Genomic DNA, 17,910 nt, shown 5'->3' with positions numbered 1-17,910 from the left:
TTAAATAAATTTTCCTAGGATTTTCTAAGGCTTTTTACAGTTGTCTTTAAATCAGTCTGGTGCTAGAGAGTGAAAAAAAAGAGATCAAAATCATCCCCTTCAGTTTTACAAAGGTAAGTGTAATATCTGGTCCTTCTTTACTTACAGAATAATGTGTAGGGGTAAGGTATTTTCATTTAGAGAAGAATAATTTAAGTTTAACTTTTTATTATGCATACAAAGAAAACCCTTATTTTCCCTAAACATTATATTAGCTCAGATATGTTAAAATCCAACAATTTCCATTGGGATTTCAATAACCAAGAGGAAATTTTATCATGTATCTAATAAACATAATACTGTGAGGTTCATTTCCCCATCCCTTCCACTCTATGGAAGTAATAAATTGCCTGAGATTGACTGACGTTCCACTCAAGGACAGTCCCGCTCAATTTTGATAAACATCACACAGGAGACATCAGCAAATACCTTTTACTGACAGCATAAAATAAGTATAATTCTGTTAAATACTGAAGTTGATGATCTACTTGGGGTGATCTACTGAGCATTCAACCCAACAATAAAACCAAATTTAATTCAGGAAGATTCTGGTCTGTCAAATCAAACCCACTGTTGTTTTGTTCAATATTAACCTTTGACTATAAAATTCTTCTCAAAGGGATAAGCCACATTTACCTTTATTCTAATTATAAGGTCCCAGAGCATGTAGTATCCTTTCGTTCTAAGGAGATGAGATGTGCTATGCAAAGGCGAAAGTAAAAAAAAAATCTGTAGCTGCCCCTGATTTCATGTTAATGAATCTCATTACCAAATACAACCTGCTCTAAGCAAGTCTTCCCTGTCTCCACTGTGGCACTTCAAACCTGCTGTGGTGGCAACCCGGGAATCATCTCTATGCCCCACATGAGGATAACCCTGAACAAAAGAGTTATCCATATCCATTTACCCGAGGAACTTACTTATTTTTTCCACTCTTTTTCATAGCACATCAATTTTTTAACTCCCACTATAGATATAGTGCTTTACTAGAGAGATCACTATGCACTAAAGTGAATTTTGCTTCTTAGTTTACTCCTTCCCAGTACTATTTGATCCTTTGTCTTGTTTTCAGGACTGTGTATTTGAATAGAGATCAGCATCTTTATTATTTAGGCCATTTTTGAGGACCTCTAGTTCTACAGTCCAGGTAGTTTCCACAGAAAATTATGCCATTACCTCAATGACTTCTCTTGGGTTTTTTTCCCTAATGTCTGACATGATTTCCTCTTTTCAGCTTCAATATGTTACTCTCTGCAAATACTTCTTGCTTTTTGTAAATTATAATCCTCTCATAGAGTCAATAGGTGTTCTCTAGTATCATTCACAACAATTTTACATTCACTTTGGAAGTTCTATTTTCCATGCGTAAATATCTAAATCTAACTATTTGTTCATGTTAATGGATGAGTACAACAGATGCTATTTCCTATCAGTGTCTGGCTAAGTGACTAAGCCCACATATGAAGGAGGCAAAACAAGTAAATAACATAATTTATATCAATAATAATTGATAAGAAGTGAAAATGTGCTAATGCATAATATTGTGTTGCATTATCTTTTAAAAAAGAATCAGATTAATTTTGTCAACTATGCCATTTTTTGACAAACAAGCATATTCAACCACTCTAATTTTTCCCTGTGGGTCACCAACTCCACTGTTTAATATTCTGGTTAATGAGAAATAATTCTTTCTTTTCCCCCTTGTTTAATGGCAAACTGCTCAGAGGTTCTAATTTAATTTCAGATATGGCCTTATTGGGTTATCTGATGATAATTTCTATTCCCATAATCTCTATGGAGCATATATGATTTTTTTTGTTTTCCTTTTAAAGTAATACTTCAAAAGAAGATAAAAAAGGCAAGGGCAGCGTTAATTTTAATCTAGCACTTATTCTGTGCATGCTGAAAGAGTGAATCAAAATTCAAGACCTCGAAATTTTTCATTATCTTAATACTCCACCTTTTACCCTGTCTTTCCCATGAATACATAGTATAGCTGCTACAATGAATGTTTGTAATGAGATTTCTCCAGAAGGTTGTTCTTGGCTTCATGGTGCCTCATTAGCCACACCAGAATACTTCTACCAAACAGTAAAACTGTTCACCACACTAACAGAATGTGTGCAAACTTGAGATTGAGAAATATCATAGTGTTTATTTCAAAAAGGATGAATTTACTCCTCTAAATAAGTAGAGCCAAGATCAAGATCAAACCCCTTTCACAATTCATTACAATTTTTTAGTAACTAAAGATAGCTTTTCATCACTGAATTCTTCATGCATACACATAATGGCAAGAAAGGAAAAACAAATAGCCTTACTATAATCTACTTTTTATTCCATAGGTAAGAAAGGGTCTCTTTTCTGTTTCTGTTCATGCGCACAGTTCTGTTTCTGTAGGTGTATAGATTTGAAAACCTGCACTACAGGAGGAGAGGTCATACTGGGAGAACCAGAGCTTTTTGCAATGTGCTCCTTTCTGTAAGACAAAATAACTGCACTGCGCATTGTTTTACGTCATCTGCTGTTTCTCAGAAGGCATAGAAAGAATAGAATAGATAGTTTTGGATGATTGGAAGAGTGCTATAGTGCACTCAGTGATACACAGATTTACACTGTGCAAAACAGCATGAAATATACCAACATAACATATAATTAGGGTCTCTGGTCTCTTAAATTCCCCGACAGCTACATCACAGCTAATATGGAAGGAATGAGTTTCAGAGCTAATTCTATATTATAAAATTATAGTATATTTTTCTATAAAATATTGTTACATTGGTAGATTTTTAAACTTTTGCTTCAGAGTGGATAAAAATTGTGTTCTGATCAAAATAACAAGAAGCCATCACCGATGTTGGGAAGAAAAATGAAACAACTGCTTTTCCATAAATTTTAAAATTTCTAGTATCAAGTCATGCTATGATGGAAGGCTACTGAACCTCCAACTCCAAAACCCATGCTATATTTTATATATTGATTTAGATTTCTCACTGGATATTTTTATGCATGGAACATTTCAGAATACATTTCTCCATTATACCAAGAATCTAAATAAACTGTCAAAATTGAGTTGTCCTGAGGTACTTCACTCAGATTTAGATACCTTAGGAAAAAGGTTTTGAAGATGTGAATTTCCAAATTCCTGAGCACACCCTTTATTATAAATTGCTACCAGGACTGAAAACATCATCCTAGGTATTTGTCCCTAGTTTTTAAAATTTATCATTTAAATCTTTTGAATAATGCCTTATTCAATAGTCAAAAGAGTATACTGCTCCTTACTATACTTGATTTCAAAAATTAATTTACTGCCCACAATTTAATCTGATGTGAGATTTTGCTTTTTAAAGCCATGGTACTCTAATTTGTAGCTTTCAAAGCTGACAAACATAAGAGAGAAATTTGCTGAACTGACACCATGAAAATATAGTATACTGTGTAGAATGAAAATTGGATATTTGAGGTTCTTGGTTATAGGCAGGAACAGGCAACACAATTCAAAATGGAAGGATGCAAAGATTATTTAAACTTCTCTAATCCTTACTTAGAGAAACTACTCCAATCCTTCCTTCCCTCTACCCTATATTTCCCATCACTCATTGTTGCTTTCAAAATCCATACATATTGCTATTTAACTTTGTGAAGAGATTAATTTCTTTTCTGTCAGGAGTAAGTCTAAACTGGACCAGATAATTCTTCTGTGAGTTCACCTTTGAAGTGTGCATTCAGAAACATATATGTAAAGACACAGACATAAGAGTTGATACTGATATGCTTAGTTCTCTCAATTGCAATCCAGAGAGTGAGAGAAAATCCTTTCTCTGCATCTCCCTTTGTCTTCCCTTCTAGTATCAGTTAAAAAAATCATAATTGCTGTAAAACTCATAAAAGAAATCATCAGATGCTCAGATTTTTCTTTTAGACATGTACCAGACTCAGTTTATAGAGTCTCATTTATTTATTACCTTCTGTGCTTTATTTACTGTGATAGAGTAGCTGACTGAACTCTACAGTTCCATTGAACAAAGAATAAAGGAGCATTTATCTACCCTAAGTCAAGGGTTCACAAGAAAGCAGGCAATAGTACTGGTAGATAAAAGTAAAAAATTATTTTTGTTTTGTTGTCTATTACCTGAAATTGCACACAAAGATTTGCAGACCAAGATATTTTAAATGTGTTAATTAATACTTTTTATCAGAATTTCAGCTTTAGCCATTCCTCAAAATCAGTGAAGTCAATTTATTGAAGAGCCTGGCTCACAATTCAAGAACAGTTGCAAGATGGTAGCCTCAACCCACAGAATAATCTTACACTTTATTACCTTCCATTTCATCCACAGGAGATGATGTAAGAATTCCTAATGTAACAACCCCTTATATTGCAGTTCCTCTGAGAGTGATTATAGGAAAAGAGTTTGAACTATATTTTTGTGGGGTGGGTTGTTCTCTTTTATTTTATCTGAAGAGTCCAGAGAATAGTAAGCTTTTAAGACCCAGTTTTGGGATCATGTCACAGTCGAACAAATCAAAGAGTGTACACAGGGATGTTGATGAAGACCAGGCTTTGTAACAATGTTTTTATAAGGACATAATTGCTATGTGGTTTTATGCCTTTTTCTGGATTCAGCACCAAGAGCAGAAGAAGAAAGACTTTTTTACCAAACCAAAGAAAAAAATGTTACAGAAACAAATCCTTACATACCTAAGTAGAAAAAAAATCTTTAAATCTTCTCTGAGACAATCTACTAGGGTAGATTGATACTTTTACTTTTAAAAAAACAAATCTTCATGAAAATAGTCATAGATATATGGGCTATTTAGGCCTCATTCATCAACCTGGCATTTGTCAGATCACAGGCTGTATTTTTTTATAATTTATTCTTCATACATTCAAAGTTTTACTACACATTCTGAGGTCTTCTTGAATTGTGAACCATTTTCTTCTTTTGGGTAAAAGTGTGAGAAAGCCAAGTATGCAAAAGACAGAGAAGGCATGACTTTTTGGGGAAAAAAAAGCTACATATCAGCATTACTTTATGTGTACACATAGACAGAATTGAAACAAGTATATTGTGGAAAAAATAATAATGTTTTTACTGACTTTTTATCTAGTGTGTAACATTGAAAATCATAATACAACACACCTCCCAGTCCTGGTCTCAAGCGGTTGTCATAACCATCCAGAAGACGATCCAATATTCTGGTGAACACTGTGGTGTTGTCTTTAAGTTCATCTTGTGATGAGGTTTGTCCATAGCTGAAATACACAACAGTTAATATTGAAAAACAGTAATCCACCAATAACCTTAGAAAACAGTAATTCCAAAATCTGTTTAATCACACTTATACTGGTTCATGGTCACATAGCCTCCTCCATATAATAAGATTGCAGTGCTTTGTAGAATTCCTGATGTTTACATTTTTTCCTTAAATTGTAAGATTTTAAAATCATAAAAAATCAGTGCCCCTCCATAAATAGTGAGCAAATAGAATGCCAGTTCCCTAATGTTTATCTCATTACTCCTTAATGTTTATAATGTGCTAATATGTGTTTTCCTCAGGAAAATGCTCATTTGTCAGCGAAGAGTAATGTGCTTAATTCATAATAGCTATAAACAGTTTGCATACAAAGAAAGAAATAGTAATTTAGAACACTGACAAGTACTGAAAAAAATAGAATATCTTATTTTTAAATATAGAAGTAGATTGAGTGAGTGTACATTTTCATATCAATATGAAATTTTCAGATCAATATGTAATCTTGCTTTTATTTCTCATTTTCCTGTAGAAGTTAGATTTGGAGGACTATCTCCATCTTTGCCTTTCAAATGCATAACAAAACCATCTGTTGAAAAGAAAATCTCATGTCTATAAAGCTTCCCTTACAGATCCCTATGTATATCTCTAACTCAGTCAAAGGTCCTGAAATTTTACTTGAAGAAGGATAAAATTAAAACTCTTTGAACTCAGCTACCAAAATCTTACTTCCATCAATACAAATCAGAATGAAATCCTTAGGCTTAATGGTTTCTGTCAGCTATAGATGACACCAGAATCAACCTTTTTCTTAAATCTGAGACCTTTACCTAATACCCTGTCACAGATGATTCCCTTAATCATAGATTATTGTTGTCTTAAACCTAACCCAGTAGCAGTTTTTCATTCATTGCTGGGAATACTTCCATTACAAACACATGAAATCATCAGGGATAAAAGCAAAAGTGCTGCTTTTCAAAACATCATTCTGTTGCACACATTACTACTGAACTGGAGAAGCAGTGCAGCACTAAAAACTTTCCTTGGGATCAGTCTAGTGACAGAAATGATTCTTCAACTGGCCAGCCTGTTTTCTGTTTGGGGTATGTGGTTCTTGGTGCCCTGCCAGTCTTTCCTGCTCTAACCACTAAAGACCCTCTCAGAAGAAATATGATGTTAAACGAAATGATCAGGTTCTATTTTTTTCTGTGAGCTGCATCAGTCAGACATCCTTTGTGTATCCCATGTTTACATTCCACTTGTTTCAAACACAGAGAAGAAGGAGGGACAACCTGTATATAGGTTCCCTGGAAATGCTTCCAAGTTTATTTTGCAGCACAGGTTTGAGCATTTAACACTACAAATTTAAATCAGTTCAGGACTGACATCTATAGAATTTGTAATAATTTTTGGCTTATTTCCATAGAGTGTGATGCTTTAATCCATATAAATCATTATTTCTAATGAAAAGACAAAATACCTCATTTTTTTTTAAGAATAGTATTAATTTCCTCTAACCATGTCATACAACTTCATTTAATAAAAAATAGGTTGTTTTATATTTCTTGATCCTACATACCTACAATTTTAAGTCACAGACAATATCTTTTATGCTTCCTCTATGTTGCCAAATAGCAAGTTCTCTTGCTGTCTCCAGCAAGCATTTTATCTTTTAAAGGATCTTTCCTCATACACCTTCCCCACAATTTCAACCAGGACCTTCAGTGAATTAAATTTTATATTAATACTCATTGTCAGAAAGAAAATATGTTCTTCATACATATCTCAAGGATAGCAGAAGGTCATCAGTAATACGGTAGAAAAAGGATACAAAAACACTTCATAAATGTTAATGGTAAATAAATGAGCATGTTTGTGAAGAGGCATCAGGAAGATGGGCTGGAGGCAGTGCAGTTGGATACCATGCCCCACTCCCATGCTGGAAGTCACATTTGTCAGTGCCCTCACCTATTCTTCCCACCATTTTAGCAAAGATAAAAAGCACCATGAGGGCTGAGTTTAACTGACATATGGTCACAACAGGAAGATTCTGACCATTTGTGCACATACGGAGTAGACTGTAACTCCAGACGGATTGTGATTTTTCATTCAAAACACACATATTAAAATAGTCCTATTGCTGGGCTTTTTTATGATAACAAGAGTGACATGAGAAGACTGTCTGTATCAAAGACACATTATCTAATTTATCAGTTGTTTTTTATCATAAAGCATTAACAGCACTTCAGAGAGAAAGCAAGGCAACTAACAATGACAAAATGGCTTTAAACCCAGATCTATTTCGTGTGAGGTGTGTACATTTTGAGGAAAAAATTACTGCATGCAATTGTGTTTTTACATTAAACCCCAGTCTCATAAAAAACTGTGCACGGACTCCATCTACAGGTCATTATATTCCTGACATACCATCAGACTTTTAAACTCTGGTCCAATGCGTTTTAATTTTCACATTGAGAATGCACATGTACCCATTACAGCTACAATAAATATATGCATATATATATATGTGCAAATTCTATAGAATAAATATGTTTTTACAAAATTATCTAGCTAGGTCAGATGAAGCACATCAGGAATACTTCAAATCTTGCCTTAATATATTATAAAAACCAAGGAGTATTTTTCTAAAACATTATTTGATACAACAGCTGTTACATGAATCATCCACTGTTATTTTAATTTTTTTTAGATGGAAATGCTTGTGCAGAACCTTTGCCCATTACCAGTCCACACAAATTTAAAATCTTCAAGGCAATCAGAAAATAAGTTCCTCTAGAGCTGTGAATGCTTAAGAAGACACTGTGGAGATCTAGTCACAAATAGATCTTTTAGGATTACTATTGAAAATAAAAATATTCTACTGCTTTCTGGTCATTAGGTAACATCATTGAGAAGCACATTAAATTTTTTTATAATACAAAAATGTATCTGAAAGTCTTCTTAAATGTCTTCACTGAATTTTTAATTGCAGACTGTACTTCAAGCATACACTAAACTGCTATATAGTCTTTCGTTTAGCTACTAGTTGTTTGATGAGGTATTGTATGATTACAAATTGTTCTTAATGCTAAAGTTATTTTTAGATTGTGATTTCAACACATATTTCACAAATACCCAATGCAGAATGGTCTTTCAAACATAATTGTAATGGGCTTTGAGCTTACAAATTCTTCTTCATGCAAGCAGTCTCCCTTCACCAGGAAGGTCTACTTCAGATTTTCAATACAACTACTAAGCACACAGTCTTGTCCAGCAAAGAAGATAAATTATGCCTCTGCTTGCAGGCACAATAAAGTTACTGAAAGCACTTAAATGAGATTAAAAAGAACCCTTCATTATACCTTTTTCCCCTCTGAAAAAACTTGTACTTCTAAGTAGTGATTATATAAGAATAGAAACAAATTGTACAGGTGTTTAAGAGGTAGATTAGTTTCAATTTGTTTCAGAAAGCTTTTGCTTATTTTCCTCACCATTTTGAACAAAAAAGTTTAATGCAAATAAATTTTTTGTAGTCTTCTTTAAACTTCACTTAGATTTAGCTGGGACTTAAACAGGGATTAACTTCTCCCAATACACTTAGTGGTAGTGCAGCCCATGCAGTATTTGTCTTATGCTGCTACATAAAATTAAAGGTTCCTAAAATATGTTGGTGCATTAAAAAATATCTCCCCACCTTCTTTCAGTCAGTGCATTCAGGAGGAGGCTCCAGGCCCAGAGGCAGTCACAAAGCACCAGGAATCTCTTCATGGTCGACTCTGAAACTAGAAGGAAAATAACCATTAACATCCCCCACATTAAAACAGGTATTAGGGGGGAAAAAATCTGACATTAGAAACTTCTTCAGAATAATCTGATGTATGGTAATGACCTCACAACAATAGAGCTGATGCCACTCGGAATAAGGGTGCATGGCCTTGGCTGTTCTCCTGGTTACATTTTACTTTTAGACCCACAGACCCAGGATGGGGTTTATTATGTGGTAAGGGTGTATTCTTTATGCATTACTCTTGAACTTTAGCAAAAACAATTACAAGTAAAAGCTGCTGTGCCCAGACTCTGTGGCAATTCTTACTCAGTTTCCCCTGTGTGGAAAATGTGCCAAGGCACCTCCATTGCACTTCCAGATAACCAAGTGTAATTGCTTTTCCGTTTGATATGAACCAGCCTGAGCCCTTCCAAACCTCTGGGAAGGTGTCAGTGTGTAGTAGTGTGACTGAGGAGAATGGTGCTTTCCTCACAGTCACTGTTTTGCTTTGATGTGATGGAATCAACTTTGTTCTAGAGATAAAACAATCCTCCTCTTCCCTGAAATACAGCATCAGAACAGGACTAAAATGAGCAGATTCTAATTCTATGATCCGCTGCTACATAGGCACACTTCAGGGCTAAAGGGCACAATTCGTAATGAAACCACGTGCTGACAACCTACAAACTATCTCCTAAATCTCTACCAGTCTCTGAATGCTGCTAGGAAATGTTTTTGCATTAGCAGCCTTTTCCTCTCCAAGCATCTCCTGTACACTCTCCAGACTTCACTGAGTTACTCTCAGTTTACCTTCGAGTAAAAAGTAAAGCAACTCAGGAAGTTTCTTCTGCTTTCTAATAAACCATAAAATAAAAAGTTAGCTGATATCTGTGGAATCAGTGTTGCAGATTCAACTAATTGCCCAGGAGATGTTGCAGGTCCCTTTACATATCAATTCAATGTGTGCTGGAATACATTCGATTTTTAGGATTCATTACATAAATAGGGTTAACAAATACGAAGCCTGTGTTTTCCCCCAACAGTGAATTAGAAGGATTGTTATGTGCCTGAGAAAAAGAAGCACTGTACATAGAAATGTTGTTGTATCTTTAAATAAAGCTCCCCCAATTCACTGCACACTCTCAGGAACAATTTAAATCAATAATATACTGCTACAGAGAGGTATGTAAGCAATGAGATATAATTAATGTGTTTATAGCCCGATGATCTGCAGATATGCATTGAAGGGGCTGAGCTAATCTAACTGGATAGGAAAGAGCTGGTTGTGGCAGAAAAGTGTGGATAAAGATCTTCAGGGACGAGACTGCATCTTAACTTGCCCTGTAATCAGTCCCTTTACAAGGGGAAAGACAACATCTGTGGCTTCAAAAATCACCTCCTCCCGGTCCTGCCAACTTCTGCCTTTGCAAAAGGCTCCTCGGGATGAAGAACAGAAAGTGAATTATTCTGAACTATTTTGATCTGTTGAGCTCCACACTCGACCCCCTTCTCCCAACACCACTCCCTGCTTCGATAAACCCATCAGATTTATAAAACCCGAAGAAGGAAAGTTTCTTGCAGCTGGAAAAAGCAAATGTTAATAAGGACTTTGAATGAGTGTTAAAGCCCAGCAGACCCCGGCCTCCTCCACCCCCACCGCCTGAGAAACCAGCGCCGGTTCTCCCATTCAAAATGGGAGCAAGAGCCGCGCTTCTGGGAGCGTTTCAGCAGCGCCCACTGGAATAAAAAAAAAAAAAAAAAAAAAAAAAAAAAACAACAACAACAAAAATACCAAACAGGGAGGGGGGCTAAAAACAAAATCTGGGATAAAGGGGGGGGCCTTTTGATGCATTTTAACTCACTGTGAGAGATTTGCTCCTCTCTGAGACTCTAATCGAGATTTGTTTTCCTCCCGGCATTTCAACTTTGCATCCCTCGGCCACCCCTCCCACCGCGCCCGCGGGAGGGAAAAACCCAAACCAAAAACCCTTCTACGAGCGACCGGCGGAAATCAGTCCGCGCTAAAAAAAAATAAATAAATAACATAACTGACAATGCCCATCGATCGCTGCGGATTTTCAAGCTGGAGGGATATAGGAAAAAAAAATCATCCCGATCCGGCGGTACCTGCGGAAAGAGAGGAGAGGAGCCGCCCGCGCGCCCGGACGCGGTGCCCGCAGCCGGGAGCGCCCGGAGGGGTGCGGGCGTGTGCCCGCGTGTGCCCGCGTGCGCGGCTGGGGGTGCGAGCCAACAGCCGCCCTTACCGGAGCCCTCGGGCGCGGGTCCACGGCGCCGCTGCCCGGCGCTGCCCTGCCGGGTGCCCGCCCGCCGGCGCGGAGGCTGCGCGGCTCCGGCTCCGCCGCTCACTCCGCCTCGGCCATCGCCGTCGCTGCTCTGCTTCTCCGGGCTCAGCACCCAAATTTCTCTTCCCAGTATTCCAACCGCCGCTATACAACAAAAGCTTTCTCTTTACCAAGACAGTAGTAATACGTCCCAGGGTAAACCGGATGTGAAATAGGCTGTGACTTCATGCCAGAGAGATTTTATTTTAGAAAGGAAGGTGGTACCAAACTCTCATCTAGAGACCAATCCGCCCATTTTTTATATGCAGCACAATTTAACTTCCAGTGCTCTCGCCCTAATCCCTTTCTCTCTGGCTGCAGACTCAAATCCTTCTACAATCTGCAGCATTACTATTACTGGGGGGGAGACTGTGCGGCCGGGGGAGGCTGTGCTGAGCATCTTTAGGCACTAGCAGCTTACAAAGCAGTCTATTTTAAGGGCCGTACATTAGAAATATAACCTATCGGCGTTAGCATTCGATCTTTGATCGAATATATAGTCGCGGCATAAATATGAATGAAGGCCAGGGGCGTAGAAGATGCAGCATTACGTTTGTATGCCTATAGAGTGTATGTACCTATAGGGACCTGCCGGCAGACCACGGCTGTAACCAGACGGGGACAGAGATGCTGTGCAATACTAATTAAACGCAGGCACCACACATTTTGGGTGAGACCCGTAGGAGATCAGCTCCAGGAGCAGGCGGCTCTCCCCCACTTCCACACGCCTTTAGTGTGGTAGTGCGGTACCGGGCAGGTACCGCGTTTGCCGGGTGCGCTCCCGGGGCTCAGCCGAGGGCTGTGCTCGGGGGCTGACAGCCCCTGTCCACTGTCACCCTGTCCATGGCTGTCCATCGGGGCCCTGCCGGGTACTGGAACCGGGACATTCCCGGCCCCGGCAGATCCGCGCCCGGCTCGGTCACGCGGCGGGGGGAGGTGGGCTCCGGCCCACCAGCGGTGAGCGAGGGGCATAGTCCTGCCCCACATTAACGTCACTTTAACCCCTATCCAGACCTCCACCCCTCAGATGGGAATGAGCTGGGCGAGCCCGGCGGGCACCGACACTTCTGCGGAGAAACAAGGAGAAAGTTGGCTGCATCTGGTCCAGAGAGGTGTCGGTGTGCGGGGGAACGCAGGCAGCGTTCATCTGCCCAGCACAGGCTGTCGTGCCTTTAGCTCGAGGCGCCTTTCACCATCTCCAAACCTTCTGCAGAGATACCAGACACTGCTGCCACGAGCACAGCATGTCAGCTGTCCTTGCTCTGGTTAATGTAAAGATAAAACGAAGTCCTTCGTCAAGAGTATCTCTTCCTTATAAAGCACTACCAGCATCTGTGGGGTAAAAAAAAATTCCTTATAGCATATGAACCTACTGGATTTGAAATACCATCTGCTTTCCCTCTTCTCTCAATGCCATCACCGATTCAGTTTCTCTTCCCTCCTATGCTGCTGCTCCAAGGGAGATCAGAATCCGTATATCTTGTCTGAGATAACATGGATGGATATCTTATATTACACTTAAGCTATCTGTTGCAAGCTTTAGCCAGATTTTTACATGAAATATTGCACATTCTGTGCATCCTCATGAAATGCATGATCTGTTTGTCTCTGTAACAGCACAAGAAGGTTTTGATTTGACCTAAGAAACCAATGACATTCATAGCTAAGGCTGGCAATAACTTCCAAGGTGGTAGTCATTTTGGATAAGTGCCTAATATAACTGTCTAAACATTGCAATGATTTCCCTAAGGACAAGGAAATATCAAAGTCCCCTAGTGCACTGTCACGTAGTCATTATGATCAGCACTGAATAGCCACAGGTTATTTTAAAGGCTTGCGATGGACTTTTTGCTTAGTTTCTTGGCATTTCCAATGTAGCTCATCTCATTTTGATTCAAGGCTGTTAGCAGTGCATAGAAAAGTAGGGAACAGAAAAACCTACCCACTTTTCAAATCACTATTGCTTAGACACAGTCTTAGTGGCTAGAGGGATTTTTTTTCAAATATGAATGTTTTCACCCTCATTTGCTCTTAACTAACACAATTTTACTGTATTTTTGTTCTTCCACTGAAGCCCGAGAGAGCTTTGCTTAAGCAACAAGTAAACTGAGGCCCTCATCTTAGTTAGCAACACAATTGATTTTTATTAAAGTACATGGACATTTGTGTATAACCACTGAGATTCCTTTCCCTGTCAATAAGGCATTAATTACATTCTTACAATGACTTTAAACTATTTTTTCTATATGAATAATATTTGTTTGGAAAAAAAAATAAATATTCAATGTAGCTTTGATATTTCGTTTTCTCCTTCATTACTCATGAATAAAGATAAGTATATTTACTCTTTGTGTGTGTCTGTGATAGGTAGCTGGACAGAACAATGGGCTGAAAAGTGGGTGATTGAATGGACAGAGATTCATGTACCTCTGTGCACTAAAATCTGAGCAACTGGAAAGCTGAAGCAGTTTCAAGGCCTATGAGACATAGCCTTGCATCCTATGGTTTTCTTCACGTATTTTAATTAGTATATAAACAATGGCAACTGTTTTTAGTTTACTAAAGTGTCAAGGGTTACACATAAAGTTCTTTGCCTCTGTCTCCATGGACAAAATTGCTGTGTGCCAAAGGATTATATATTTTCCTGGGTTCCCGCTGGGTGAAAATATTGACCTAAAATTGGAAGTTGCTCATTCTCTCTCTAATTTGCATTTGCTTAGAAAGTAGGACAAAACTATTTTTCCTCCATGGCTGAGACTCCTGCCCATCAGTGCTCACATGTAACCCAGATTTTATCTTTTCCTTTCAAAAGCTGTTACTGCAGTTATCATGTCATTCCATAGTAAATGCTAAACATATTTGGAGGTAATCAAACAAATAGGCTGTTTTGGATGGATAGTGTTATCAAAACAACTGCTTTAAAAAATAAAATACACATTGTTTTTACCAGCAAAAATGCTCTTTTGAAGGAAAAAAGCTAAGTGTCTTGCAATTCTTATTTTTCCCTTTTCCATCTGAATTCCACTGATCTAATCCAAACACGACTAGGGGTAATACATTTATCAAATAAGTCCATCTGTAGATTTCAGGCACCTAACTTAAGAGAATATCTTTGAAAATCTCAAGCTATTTATAGGAATGTGCATAGTACAAGCGAGTTTTAGGGTCATATGGTTTCGTTCTTGAACAAAAGGAAAAATTTCTTTGAGCATATGTCTTCAGGTAACTCAGTATTAGGTGATGTGCATCTCTGCAGTTTTACAGTCACATTTGGAAAAGGAAGATGTCAGGCAGACATGGTTTTTTTCAAGCCAGTTTTATGATTCCATAAAATTTTCTAACAGAGTTTATGTCTTTCATGTTACATGGGAATGTAGAACTGTATCATTTAAAAACAATATTATTAAATATAAACAGTCAGCCAAAGCAAGCCTGGCACAGCTCTGTGCAATGCTTTGAATCCTGACGTTAGTGCAAGTGATTAGTAGCAGTGAAGTTAAACCAATTGAATCCTAATTTAGTAAAATATATTTATTAAATGATGGATTAAAATTGACACAGAGAAAGATTTTCAGTGTAGTTGGAACTATTTTTGCTTTTAAATTTCTATTAAACACTTTTTGAAGTCTGGCCTATTCCTATATATACACATATATATAGTATTTGAACAGGTCACAGGAAAGAATTTTTTTTTTCATTCTTGTGATTTTTATCATATTTTTCCTTGTCTACACAAAATATACATACGTTTTATTTGAGTTTAGGAATATATAAAACAACTGAAATTCCACAGCAGAATGCTTTGACACAACGTGTCCTGAATAGCCAAGGGATTTGAATAAAGCAAATGAAACTCAGAGATTTACTGGCATACAGCAGATCAGATGAAGAATTAAAACAGGAAGACCATCTGCTCCAAAGCTTTGAGCTCTGTTATTTACAAGTCCTGCTCGTGTGATTAAATGGAAATATTTTGTAAAATATATGACTCCAATTTGATTTCTAATTTAATGTGTTTCATTAATATAGCAAAGCACAGTTATTAACCCTCTAGTAGACATAACAAAATTCAGTGGCTTATCTTTTTTTCCCCTTTTTTCCCCTTTAATTTACCACAGTAAAGAAAATAGGACATATACTTGTCACTTAGTGGTGGATTTTTGTTTTCTTTTGTTTTTGTAAAAGGCAAGTGACGATAAATAAAAAAGTTCACTCTTTTAATGCCTCTTTCATTTTAAAATAAGGTTTTGTTCATCATCTCTTTCCTCTTCAAAAAAAAATAATATATAGAAAACAAAGAATAGAAACTTTCAGGGAAATGCAACTGAGAATCTTCATGAAAACAAGTTACACTATTTTCAAAGAGTCAGTCTCACTTACAATGTCCGTTAACGACATATGAGTGTTCTTTCTAGAGCTGTGTTGAAAATTGGAAGTAGCACTTCTTTGAACCCATTATCTATTAAAAATGGAATAAAGAGATAAAAAAGCTGATGCCCAGAAACTTAGAAATTACGATAGTCTCTTGAGTTTTAAAGTTTTTAAGTATAGTATTTCAAACAGAAAACCCAGTTACTGACAAGTTTCTCAGATTCTCTAATCCACAGAGGCAACAATTAATTATGCCTTGCCATCCTGATGCCAAACATCACCACATAGTTTAATCTGTAAAGCCAAAAATGTAGGATTCTTTCCGAAATAATAATAATAGTAAGATTTCTTGTTTGATGTCAGAAAATAAGAATGGGATACTAATCTATTTTCTAAAAAAACTCATTGTGGAATTTACAAATACCACCAAAAAGAACAAAGGTCACCACTGGGTGCTTTTGGGGTTTACAGAAAACTTGTAAATCTAGTGGTGATCATTGATGAGATCTTTGTCAGGAGGCTTTTCCTTCAACAGCTGGGTTTACCTGCAGTGGAATACAAGCACCACATGGAGTTATCTCCTACATTCTCAGTGCTGCTGCTGTGGTAAAGTCTTGACTAGAGATCTGTGGTCTCCTGGGGCTTTCATAGTGCAAGGTCAGCTGTCCTTAAACAGCAAGGCAGCTATCCCCACAGAAAGTGAGAAGTGGACTCCTGGCATCATGGTGTGTCAATCAGTTACACTTCAAAAATAAGTAAATAATTTTGTGCCTTACTGTCCTTCCTGCTCTGCAGATGGAAGAAAAGATTTGTTTAGGACTCAGATCCTAGAATGATGACTTGCAGTTTGATATACTTAATAACAGTTTATGTTCCTATGGACCAATGAACTCACCTGTATCTTCATATTTTCTTAAGCAACAATATTAATTTGTAATGATGATTTTTTTCCTCTTTCCTTTAAAAAATTATCATATCATACAATGCTTAGTGCATTAAAAAGCCCTTAGTACTGATTGTTTGAGGATAAGGAAAATTATTGACTGTGAAAGGAATGGGAGTAAACTGCAATAAATATTTACAGAAATAAGAAACAATAAAACATATTTTAAAAAATTAACAAAAAATCATTAAGAAAAGCTTTAGTTCACCTGTCCTTCTATAAACACTTGCCTTTGATTGAACCAGAAGGTGTAGAGTCAGAATATCTCAACCTATATTCAGAGATTCATATTATTCACATTAAAACATGTTTAAATCCGTCCCTTTTCAGCAAACATTTCAGAATCCACTTAAGGTCATGGGTCATAAATAAACTTAAAGGTGTCCCTCTAGGCTGAATTTTGCTACTTTGCTGCTTTGGAAGCCTAATTCCCTGCTGACTTCTCAGGTGACCTTAGGCACGTTTACTCTCTCTCCCTGTCTTGGTGCCTTTATCTGGACTAAGAAGAGTGCTACTTGTGAAGTTCAATTAGCTCAAATGCCCGTATATTTCAGTGGGTGCAGTGCTAAACTGGAACTTTCCTGCAAATACAGTTTTGAATTCACAGAAATTTGTGAAGCAAAGGTAATGCACACATTGCCTTGTCAGGTGCTGGATCCCACCTCAGTTAAAGGCACAGTGTTTGACTCACCCATTCCTCCTACTCCAGTACCTTTCTCACTTCCTCGAGATGATGACAAGGAGACTCATCAGATGATTTTGTCTTCCATTTGGAAGCACCATATGCTTCCTGACTGCTGATGTCACTGCATGGAGCTCTGCTTGCACAACTGCAGTGCGCTGTCAGAGCCCCCCTGCGTGCATGGTCCTGTTCTTGCTGTCCAAGGCAGTTGAAGAAACAGCCACATGAATATTTAAGTCATATTCACATTTTCAAATTTAATTTTTGCCTGACCTGCTTAGCGCTAAAAATCCAAGTGTAGTGAGGGATAGCAAATGGAGATGGGGACTACACTGGGGCAGACATTAACAAAGGGATGCAATGATATGATTTTTAGCTTAGCTTGTGCATTAAGCTCTCTTATAATCCTTTTCCAAAAAATAACTCTTCTTCATTTTCCTCCTATTCTAAAATTATTTATGTTTAGATTTATACCTACTGAAATTACATGGGCAAAACCTGTCTAATT

The 17,910-nt window shown here is 37.5% G+C and overlaps 1 protein-coding gene across 5 annotated transcripts in view; it reads right to left on the bottom strand.

The window, feature by feature from the left end:
* The window catches only part of GABRA1 (gamma-aminobutyric acid type A receptor subunit alpha1), a 40,795-nt gene extending 29,086 nt beyond the window's left edge, over positions 1-11,709 (bottom strand). Inside the window, exons 1-3 of one of the 5 annotated variants that reach the window (XM_088173823.1) lie at positions 11,538-11,709; positions 8,993-9,080; positions 5,187-5,299 (exon numbers count right to left, since the gene is read on the bottom strand). In XM_088173823.1, the coding sequence (XP_088029949.1) occupies positions 5,187-5,299; positions 8,993-9,080; positions 11,538-11,595 (259 nt within the window). In that variant the 5' untranslated portion in view covers positions 11,596-11,709. Of the gene's footprint in view, positions 1-5,186; positions 5,300-8,992; positions 9,081-9,187; positions 9,575-10,926; positions 10,993-11,191; positions 11,259-11,328 lie in introns of those variants that run through there. The other 4 variants (XM_014877335.2, XM_088173820.1, XM_088173821.1 and 1 more) reach the window with 4 other exon arrangements.
* Positions 11,710-17,910: the final 6,201 nt, after the last annotated feature.

This window comes from Sturnus vulgaris, chromosome 15 (genome assembly GCF_052056855.1).
Source record: "Sturnus vulgaris isolate bStuVul1 chromosome 15, bStuVul1.hap1, whole genome shotgun sequence".
Classification (NCBI taxonomy): Eukaryota; Metazoa; Chordata; class Aves; order Passeriformes; family Sturnidae; genus Sturnus; species Sturnus vulgaris.
The sequence above is the reverse complement of the archived record's forward strand: the minus strand, read 5'-3'. Positions and strand labels throughout refer to the sequence as shown.